The 11474-nt window shown below is 40.9% G+C and overlaps 1 protein-coding gene across 1 annotated transcript; it reads left to right on the forward strand.

Moving 5' to 3' along the window:
• Nucleotides 1-1089: 1089 nt before the first annotated feature.
• On the forward strand, nt 1090-7685 carry gpd1b (glycerol-3-phosphate dehydrogenase 1b). Its single transcript, XM_037785206.1, has 8 exons — nt 1090-1247; nt 2785-2962; nt 3051-3191; nt 3321-3459; nt 4788-4900; nt 5519-5755; nt 5868-5974; nt 7068-7685. The coding sequence occupies exons 1-8, from the start codon at nt 1207-1209 to the stop codon at nt 7162-7164; spliced, it is 1053 nt and encodes a 350-aa protein (XP_037641134.1). The 5' UTR covers nt 1090-1206; the 3' UTR covers nt 7165-7685.
• Nucleotides 7686-11474: the final 3789 nt, after the last annotated feature.

An 11474-nucleotide genomic window follows, 5' to 3' on the forward strand; every position in this document is an offset into this window, starting at 1 on the left:
GCCAGATAGTTATGGGACAGTTATTTTCATTATTGATTAGTTTCTAAATTAAACAATTTTTATTTATTTTTTTAAATGTCAGAAAACTCTTAAAGATACCTATAAGCCCCCTCAGATGTGCTGTTTGGTACTAACTGTCCCAATTAACACATTAAGTTTACTCACATAAGACAAACCAGCAAAAAATGTGTGGTGGAAGCAGTACTCAGATTCTTGTTAAAATACATCATTGCACATAAAAGTCGTCATTCCAAATCCTACTTAATATTACTACTTAGTAATAGTTAAATGTCCTTAAAAGTGTCAAAAGTTAAAAAGCATTATTTTACTGGTGTAGCTGCTCGAGGTCGAGCTGTAGTTTATCTATACAGTTGAGTGGTTCAGTTCAGTGATTCCCACCCTCAGGGTCAGACCCCTCTCGAAGTTCATAATGTAAATCTTGGCGGGCCATGAGATGATTAATGGGGTAGAAAAGAAGAGGTTCACAAGCCATAACATTTGGGGACTGCTGGTTTAATCTTTAACTGTGCATTTCAAATTCTTAACTACAGCTATCAGACAAATGTAGTGGATTAAAAAGTACATTTCTCTCTGAAATGTAGTGAAGTAAAGTAGCCTTCAAGTACAGTAGATGAATAACTGTAGCCTCTCTCCACCACTGAATGTCACACTTGAGCAGCTGTACCTAGAAAATGTTTGGCATTTGTGTTTGAAAAGAAAACTTAATTGGTTATCAAAATTTTCTGTCAATCGATTAACGACTTTTCATTTCAGCTTTAGTTCGTAATGTATTAAAGGGACCAATATTTCCATTTATTCTCTATGACTGTGTGACCGTATGACAATACTAGGAGGCAATAACCCAATTTACTAATTTAACTAACCCAATTAACTGTTAAATCATCAGATTACTCCCTCAGTGACTAAAGTTTGTAAAATGGAGAAAACTTGAGTATTAAATACATCACTGTGAGCTCAATGAAACAGGCTGCAACACATCTGAGTAGTGAACTATCCTGTTGCTTGTGTGTGTGAGATAGAGAGAGAGAGAGAGAGTTTGTCCCTGAGAGGCGACGGAGCAGACCAACCAGGCAGGAGAGGGAGTGCCTGAGCCTCAGCTCTGTGTGTCCAGTATAAATACACTTTGTCCAGACTTGAGCTTGTCTTCACACCGGCAGCAGCTCCGTCTGGAAGGTCAAACACACCATGGCACCAAAGAAAGTCTGTGTGATCGGCTCTGGTAATTGGTGAGTAAAGGTTTTAAAGGTGTCTTTGGATGTCTTTCAGTTTACTGTTTGAACACAGAAATCTGTCAGTGGTGCGCTATAGTAAGTTTATAGGTCACCATATCTGTATTTTTTTTTCTCTGGATTAGATTTCACACCCAGTGGAAGGCTGCCTTTGTGTGTGTGTGTGTGTGTGTGTGTGTGTGAATGTTGTCTAAAAGTTGGCAAACTTGCAAGAAAGAAGAAAACTTTAGAGTTTGTTAACAGCAGATACATTATTCATAAAGTTAATAAAGTGCAGAGTGGGTTTTGCTTTGCAGAGTGGAGATCTTCTGACACTGACTGATGACCTTTGATGCTTCAACACCCCCAAAATCTTTATAAAAAAAAGCGGCTCCTGCTTTTTATTATTCAGCTGTATTTGTGCAGAGTCAGCCTTCGTGTGGTGTGGATATCCCTCAGCTTGCATGACATTTAGATCACTCTGTGGAGGAAGAAGTATTCAAATACTTAAAGTAGCAATACCACAGTGTGCTAGTGAAAGATCTGCATTCAAAACTGTACCTATGAAAAAGCAAGGAAGTTATTATCAGCAGTATATAGATAAACTATTAGAAGTAAAAGCACTCATTATGTAGTGTTGTGGCTCTTGTCAGTGCATGTTAAAATGTATTATATGTAAGCAACTTTTTAATGTTGTAGTTGGTCTAAACTAAGTTATATATATTTGCGTAATTTAATCTATAACAATTCATCATGTTGTCATATGATTTGTAGGTAAAAACGTAATCTGAAAAGTAATTACTTAGTACAAGTACCTTTAAAACTATAATGCGCTTGACTGAGATCAGTTGTGACAGAACAAAAGTTTAATTGATATAATTAACACTGATATATGATCTTAAAAAGGGATTTATTGCAGCTCTTAGCCCATGTTATATAAATAATCATTGGCCTGTCTTTAAGTGAGTATCTCCTCATGCCAAAATAATGGTCCTCTGGTATTGTTTTTCACAGTAGTGTTATTGTTGTCCGGAAAAGGATCTGAAAATGTCATGTGACACCAAATGTCTTCAGTACAAAGGTCAGGCTATTGTGACAACTGTCCACTATCAGGGGATACACTACTGTATTTAAATCAGTAACTAACTATTAGCCATGAAATATCTAAAATCAACTTTTGTATATTTAAAAGCGTAAAATGTGTGTTTCTTACACAAAGAGGTCAGTGTACGACCTTCTTAATGTCAGCAATAGTTGATGTAAAGATCTTTTTCTTAGAAATACACAAATATATAAAAAAGTCAGTATCAGCCAGCAATATGGGAGAATCAATATAACTCAAACTCAAGACTATAGATATATGACAACAAATGTTTCTTCTAATATCACTGCAGCAATTGAGAAACTCCCAAAAGCCCAGAATGAAATCCATTTAGAATTTACATATAAAAAAAAAAAACAGAGGCCGTTTAACCTTTTTGTTTTGGGAAACAATAAATTCAAGCAGCCACTGTCTTCACACCTGAATGATCATTGTGCGTTTCCGCGTCCACAGGGGCTCTGCCATTGCCAAGATTGTGGGTGCCAACGCGGCCAAGTATGACACGTTCGACACCACAGTAAACATGTGGGTGTTCGAAGAGACGGTGAACGGACGTAAACTCACAGAGATCATCAACACGGACCATGAAAATGTGAAATATCTGCCCGGCCACAAGCTGCCCCCCAATGTGGTGAGCATGAAAACACTCTTTGATCCCTTCAGTGACTGTTTGGTGATTGATGTTGTATATATAATCATATTTCCTCTCTCCTCCTCAGTTGGCTATTCCAGACGTGGCTGAGTCTGTGAAGGGAGCCGACATCCTGATCTTTGTGATCCCTCACCAGTTCATTATGAGAGTATGTGACACCATTAAAGACCACATCAAGAAGGATGCTGTAGGAATGTCTCTCATCAAGGTAACATTTGTCTTATATATCTTACATAGGCCTGGCACCGTAATGGTACAGGAATTTATCAATGCACTAAAGAATGGGACATAATGATGCAGAGGGACTTTTGTGTGTTGGATTTGTGGTCTGCTCCAGGGTGTGGATGCGGGTCCAGAGGGTCTAAAGCTGATCTCACAGGTCATCAGAGGGAAGCTGGGCATCACCGTGACCTGCCTCATGGGAGCAAACATCGCCAACGAGGTCGCTGAGGAGAAGTTCTGTGAAACAACCATCGGTATGGAGGATAGATGGACATTTGATGCCTGCAATTAAGGAGACAAAATTACATTTGTCTTTTAGAAATGACTTGCTATGAAAGTAAAGCACCGTTATGCTTTGAATCTGAACACAATGCTTATAGGATACAATCATGTGTCGAAATATAAACAAATAATTTATTTTTTTCCGAATTAGATGCACACAGCAATTTTGAGTGAGGCTCCAGCTGTAATTAAAGGTGCTCTATACGATATCCAGAGCATTAATATAGCAGCAAACAACTATTTGCTATGTAAAGATACAGAGGAGTAATGTCTACCTGAGCAGAGAATGAAGTCACTCTCCCTGTGTGTGAGTTGTAAGAGCTTCCCTGTGCTTTGTTTAACCTATGTAGCCGGCTGGCCGCACATGCCTTTTAGTGCATATTCGTGCATGTGAGCGTGCCCCACTGGCTAGCTCATGGCCGCCGCTCTGCGATGCTCTCATTACAGCTGATAACGCCGTCCTGATCGATAGTGTTGTTGCGAAAACGTAGCACCCACCCTCCCGTTACCCCTCAGGTTAACACTGTTATCTCTGTCAGCACTTTTGCCGTTGATCACACTGTTTAGCGCTGTTAGCACCGTTAGCCGGCCACGTGTGCCTTTTTTTATGCATATCCGTGCATGTGAGCTTGCCCCACTGGCTAGCCCATGGCCGCCACTCCGCACTGCTCTCATACAGCGGTTACAGGTGATAACGCCGTCCCGATTGACAGCTTTGCTGTGGAAGCGTAGTGCCCACCCTCCGGTTCCCTCCAAGATAAACATTATCTCTGTCAACACTGTCGCCGTTGTTTCCACTGTTTAGCAGTGTTAACACCAATAGCTGCGCCATGTTGAGAGCCATTGAGAGGCAATAGAAATGGTCCCAATCTCGTATTTAACACCTTAAAGAGGACATGAATGGATGACTTTTGATATATCATTAACATAAAGTATGATTGGTCAAAATAATCAAAATCTTGTATTTTGGCATTTCATTTATTTAAAGTGAAAGATTGTTGGGTAGCCTTCTCTGTTCCTCTGGTCCTCTGTTTAAAGCATGTTATGATGTAAAGCCCCATAAACACACGTATACACAAAGTTTTGAGCCATTTGGGTGTAATGTTATTCGGAATTAAATCTTTTTTAACACCAAACATCTTGAAATTTAAACTTTATTTTGAAAGGTTTTGACAGAACAATACAGTTGTATTATTTGTGACCAGTTAAAGGTGCATATTTATGGTTTTATACAGTAAACATTTCTTAAGTGCTGCACTATGGAAACTGGTGATGATTTATTTGTTATTTTTGGACACAGGGTGCAAAGACAAGGCTCACGGGCCCGTGCTGAAGGAGCTGATGCAGACCACCAACTTCCGTGTGACTGTGGTGGAGGAGTCTGATGTTGTGGAGATCTGCGGGGCGCTCAAGGTCGGCTTTTCTCCTCTTTCAAACAAATTCACTCCTTTATTTTCACCACGGACACTTCAATGTCATGTCTTTGCTTGAGCTCTTACAAATACATAAAAGATGTAACGGGGAAAAATGCTGCATGGTCAAAAGAATTCCATTTACTACAATGTGTTTGTGGTTTAATATTTGTAGACATATACTGATATTTTTTATAGAAATTCACCATTTGCAGAGACATCTGTAATCATTCAGACGTTGTTTTAACTGGTAAACATAAAACATTTTAGGGAAAACTTTAAAATATCATGTTAAAGAGATCTGCTCATCCTGATTGGTCCAAAAAGCTGAAATCCTACGTTTCAAACGAATCACTAACAATCATGATTTTTAAAATTTGGAGTTTTTTGATTTGGAAATAATTCAACATGATGTGTGTATGCATCAAAAGCAGTTAAGAGACAAATCTAACAGAATTTGTTAGCTAGTTGTGTAGTAAATATATGAAAATGATCTATTTGGAGGCATTGCTTTCTCATCTAAACAGTGAGATTCCTCATATGCACCATTAGTACGAACCCCAACATGTAAAAAGTGCAACACAATACCAGCAGCATCTCCTCTCTCTTGCTGTTGCAGAACATCGTAGCAGTGGGAGCAGGTTTCTGTGACGGTCTGGGATTCGGCGACAACACCAAGGCAGCAGTGATTCGTCTCGGCCTGATGGAGATGATCGCCTTCGCCAAGGTCTTCTGCACAGACTGCCCCGTCTCCCCCACCACCTTCCTGGAGAGCTGCGGCATTGCTGACCTCATCACAACCTGCTACGGTGGACGCAACCGCAAGATCGGGGAGGCCTTCGCCAAAACAGGCAAAGTACGAGGAACAGATTTTGTCTCCCTCTGTGTTTCTCTCTTTCACTCCCTTCTTATGAAAAGCATGATAATGTAACTTGAGACACTAAAACTCTAAATCTCTTTCCTTTTAGACCATTGAGCAGTTGGAGAATGAGCTGCTGAACGGTCAGAAGCTTCAAGGTCCAGCGACTGCATCTGAGGTCCACCAAATTTTGAAACAGAAAAAGATGGTGGAAAAGTAAGTTTGTCTCATGTTTTGTTGAGAGGATCTTGATCACAAGATGGTTTGTTTGGACATTTATCATTCCTGCACTTACTGATACATGTTGGTTTTACTAAAAGTTCACATCATATTATGCAAATCTTTAAAGGAATACGCTTTATTGCTGAGAGTTGGATGAGAACATTGCTCTCTCATGTTTGAGAGTGGTACCAATCTTTCCTCTTAAAGGTACAGTGTGTAGGATTTGGTGGCATCTAGTGGTGTGATTGCAGATTGCAACCATCTGAGTAACCCCCCCCGCCCCATTCTCCCTTTCCAAGACTGCGATACTGTGAGCCGCCGAGTGCAAAACCGTGGTAACGCCGTTCGCCTCACTCAGAGGCCATCCTTACCATAATAACACTACTTTAGGAGCAACGCAAGTCGGACGGCGGTACCACGGTTTTACACTCAGCATGTCAGAGAACTACGGTGGCCTTCAGGTAACATAAAAAACGTGGAAGGCTCTCTCTAGAGCCGGTGTTTGGTTTGTCCGTTCTGTGCTTCATGGCGGACTCCATGAAGAGGGGTAGTGTCTAGAAGGGAACCCGCAAGTTGGGGAAATTCTCGCAAGATGGTTAAGGTGAGGCATTGACCTCGAATAGTTAAGGTTAGGCAGGTCGTCGGGCAGCGAGTTTTGCGAGAGTTTTTGCAAGTTTTTGCAGATCTCAGATCAGATTTTGCAATTTGCAGGTTACCTTTTAGACACGACCATGAAAAGGACCTGCTCCCTATGTAGATATGAAAGGTTCATTCTAAGGTAATGAAAACACAATGATTCTTAGTTTCAGGTGATTATAAACTAATGAAAACATAGTTATTAATATTATATTCCATTTCTGCTAATAGATCCCCCGAAATGTTACACACTGTTCCTTTAATATGTTTATTGTATGCACCAAACACCAAGGCAAATTGCTTATAAGTGAAAATCCTACTTGGCAATAAACCTTATTCTGATTCTGATCTTGTCATCTAACTCTCAGCAACGAAAGCGAATAAGCCTATTTCCCAAAACTATTCCTTTAATGATTTCCCTCATTCTTAAATCATTCTTTCGCCTCTCCAGGTTTCCCCTTTTCACTGCTGTTCACCAGATCTGCTTCAACAGCCACCCAGTCACAGAGTTCATCAAGTGTTTGCAGGACCATCCGGAGCACATGTGAAGGATTACAGACTGATGAATGGGTGGAAGTTGGTTAAAGGACTCACACGACAACTATTGTATAACCCAGGTGATTATAGGTTCGGAGAAGACTGTGCCTAATCCTGACTACTCTCATGTTTGAATCTCAAACACAAAAAAAACACAAAAAATGAAGTAGAGTGGCCTTCTCTACTGTGTTGACCTATTTCTACTACATTATTGACAGAAAACACTAACTTTTGTTTTTACTAATTACAAACGTATATGTCACAAATTGTTGCATAAATCTACCATGTCTTAAGAATTTGAATTACTGTGCCTTACACAATATTCAAACCCCCCGACCTAAATGTTACGAGATGTTACATCATTTCTTGGTTAAAAGTGCCTTAACGTGCCTTTTCACAGACATGTATGTTCTCCAATGTCAAACAAAGCACTGAACACACAACAGTTACCACTCCCATTGGGTTGTTTGTTTCTTCTGGACTTCTTACGATGATTTATTTTGGAATAAATTATTGAACTCGCTGACTTATAGTGCCTGTGTTCATGCGTAATGCTTTCTTTTTTACTTGCTGTGCAGGATACACTCATACACACTCAGCAGCAGCCTCACTGTAACCTGACCTGAGCTCAGTCAGGCTGCCACTCTAAACTCTTCACCTTTACCATTTTCTAGAGCGTCTACTTCAACCTTTCTTTAAGTGCACGTCCTGCCTCAGTCCTCATAAGTGGTGGCTGCGTTGTTCAGTATGGTGAAATGATTAATTCAAAATCAAATAATCTTTCCTCATGTTTTTTTTCGTATTCTGTTGATTCATTCAGAAACATCTCTGAGGATGTAATCTCTTTCTGGATTCTTTTAAAATGCAAGAAACCCGATATGTGTTCATTAACAGCCATCTGTCCGTCACCATATGTCAGTGTATCCCATCAATGCTCAGTGCCTGTAAGCGTTTCAGCTATAAAGGCAGCATTAAAGACAGCGTGTAGCGGCTGGTGTTATACATTCCCTGCTTCGCCAGTACTCTAATTGTTAAAACACTCAAGCAGAAATCCTCTCCCATGTATGCTCTTTGATCCTACAATTGTGTCCCTTTTATATATTTTTTTACCAGCTCTGTTGCTCAGTTATGTTGCAGACCATGAAGTCACATCATTTGCCGCTTATTTAAAGGGCCTCCCTTGCTGAAACCCCTTGCATAGTTATCGAGTCAACTGGCCTGTGAGATATCTAATAATAACATGCTCCTAAGGGGCAAATGTCGGTCTATAATTAGACGGCGGACAGCACAGTGCAGCTGCCGCATCCCTGCTTAACAAAACACCGATGGAGAGATGACACCTTCTCGAAATACAATACCATTGTGGTGCCATCAACAAATGTGACTGTGGTGACATCAACATCATCTTTCAGCTCCATTGTGCACATTTTAAACGAACAATTATAGATATGTATAATGCCTTTCAGTGAGGTGCAAATGTATGTCTGAGCCCATACTGAAACAAAATACCCTTTACTTATATGTATAGGTCAAGATGTTGCATAAGTACCAATCTGTAGCTGTAATACACCCATTGACCACCTGGGTGTGCCATCACATCAATCACACTCCCCTCACTCCCTTTGATCTACCTTTGATAGGACACCTTTAGAGATAACCTATCAATCGGATTACTGAGTAGAAGCTGTAAAATCATAAAGGTATAATAAGGTATAATAATTTAAATATGAAAGTATGTGACAACAGTGAGGCTCTAAGAGGAGAACAGCAGGGATGGATGCCATACATGCATGGTACCCATCCCTCCAGTGGAGGGAGGAGGGACTCGCCTTACTTCCTCAATTCCAGTCCTCATCTCAGGGCGGCAGCCAGGGTGTGTAAAGCTGACAGGTGACAGCCAGAACACACAGGAAGCTGTGTTTTACCTTCAAAGTTAAAAAGTAAAAATGTATGAGAAAATAACAAGAAGAGCTAGTTTTGAGTTTTTTGGAGCAAGTCCAAAGTTCAGTCTCAAGTATTTGATGCTTTACTTGCAAGTCAAAACTTGTACGTCTTTCCAGTTTATTAGTAATTACAACGGCCGAAACAGATCACACATCAGTTATTTATTTTTATTTAATAAAAACAGTTTATTAAACCTGCAGTAGGCAGAATTTGTTTGGCATCGTTGGGCAAAAAAATACACAATAACCTTTCAGCTTATTGAAATTCAAGTGTATGCTGAAACTGTCTGAGAGAGAGACGGTGAAAATGAAGGCTGTAGTTTTAAAAAGTGAGTGACCCCGGTTGACTCCAGTTCTCTGCATGATTCTCCTTCTGTGTGTACGCATGCTTTCATCTCCAAATAGTGCTCCTTTTAGGCCTGATTTCAGCTTAAAGGATAGGTTCACATTTGTTTTGTCTTAAAGTCTGTCTTAAAACAATACCCACGTGCCCATATGTAAGTTTTAAGAGTTGTCGATCGCTGCAAACGTTCTTCCTCTCCATACTGGCCGTGAAAAGATCTTTTACCAATGAAATTACAATGTGAGAGATGGGAGACAAAATCCACATTCCCCCTTCTGTGCTAAAATGCATTTTGAAGTTCAGCTGAAGCTAATATGAGGATTCAGAAGCCTGAATTAGTCAAATCAAGTGGGTATCTTCCAGATCGACAGTATTCAGTATGAAAAGAGAGGATATCATACCAGGCCAGTACGGACAGGAGGAATGATAACAGCGGGCAGTATTAATGCACATATGGGAAAGTCAGTATTCTATTAGGATAGCTGGGAAAATATGTATGTATCATTTAAAGCTTCAGTAGGCAGAACTTTTTTGGCATCATTGGGCAAAATCCATAATAACCTTTCAGCATATTGTAATTCAAGTGCTCTGAGACTTCTGCACCTCCTCATGGCTCTGTTTTCAGGCTTTAAAAAATCTAGCCCATGACGGGAGACTTTGGCCAATCACAGGTCATTTAGAGAGAGAGCGCTCCTATTGGCTGTTCGTTCGTAGGCAGCTGACAATGACTCACGAACTCCGATCAAACAGTCAGACTAGGCAGCGCTGATCAAATATGAATCAATATTCTGTTACTGTAATACCTCTTTCTCGCATCAAATATTTTCAGAAACATCTTGTAGTGTACTGTTTAGCTGTAAAATTAGAAAGTTTGCTCCGGCTGGTGGGCGGTGCTTGGTATTTCCTGAACTGATCCAAGGCCTATTGAAATAGGCTGGGTCACGCGTCATCAACATTTTACAGCTAAAAAGTACATTACAAGATGATTGTGAAAACACTTAAGAGGAGAAATAGGCATTACAGTGACAGAATATTGTTTATTTGATCAGCGCTGCCTAGTTTGACCGTTTGATCGGAGTTTGCAAGTGATTGACAGCTGCTCAGAGACGGCAGGCTCCAGCTTGGCTCTGATTGGTTGATTTCCTCCGGTCTGTGAAATCTTGCAGACGCCATTAGGATCACCGGAGGACACAGAGGCACATGATTTTTTTCAGATTACCTGTCTCATTATAAAACCTCTCATTATTTTACAAACATAACTTTTTTAAATCATATATTTGCTCCAATTCTACCCACTGCTGCTGAATGTCAGAGCATGGTATTTTGCCTTATTAAAGGGACTGTTTGTAACTTCTTACACGTATAAATCACCCGGGTCGGTTTCCCATGCGCGCTCGCGTGTGACTACGCTGTTCAGACAAGACTCCAACACAAACTACATGGAAGCACCAAAAATCGCAAAATAATATCTAGTGAAGCCCGTCTTGCAAAACAGTGTTGGCCGCGGTCGGAGTACACGGGGGAGACCGTAGCTTTGGTCTCCAGGACCAGAGTCTCTGCTGTACTCTGCTCCTCTGTTCCTCTGCCTGCCTGCCTGCTTGCCTTCATTCAGCTCGCTCTACCTCACGTTCACACTGCAGAAGAGTTAGTTTAGCTCTGAGAATATCTAGTGAATGGACAGTTTGTGCAGAAATAACTGCTGCAGCTCCTCCAGACCAACAGAGGTTTCCCGTGTCTTGTGAAGTGACGGAGCTCCGCAGCGAGAAACGTTATCGTCTCCGACCGGGTGCCGGTGTCTCCCCTGTTCCCTCTGACCGCGGTCGGGAGGCTGAAGCAGGAAAAGCCTACACTAGGATCAGCAGTGATTCATGGAGAGACCTTCGTCTGGTCAGCTAACATTACTGCCAAGCAGCTGAAATATAGAGTGATATTGTGGTTTTAGCTGACGTGTGTCGCCTCACTGTTTTGAGTGATGCTCGTTCATGTCTATGTAGAGCGAGCACAAGCGCGAGCCCGACGCTGACTTTCGTTGACT

The sequence above is a fragment of the Sebastes umbrosus genome, chromosome 1, assembly GCF_015220745.1.
Source record: "Sebastes umbrosus isolate fSebUmb1 chromosome 1, fSebUmb1.pri, whole genome shotgun sequence".
Taxonomy (NCBI): Eukaryota; Metazoa; Chordata; class Actinopteri; order Perciformes; family Sebastidae; genus Sebastes; species Sebastes umbrosus.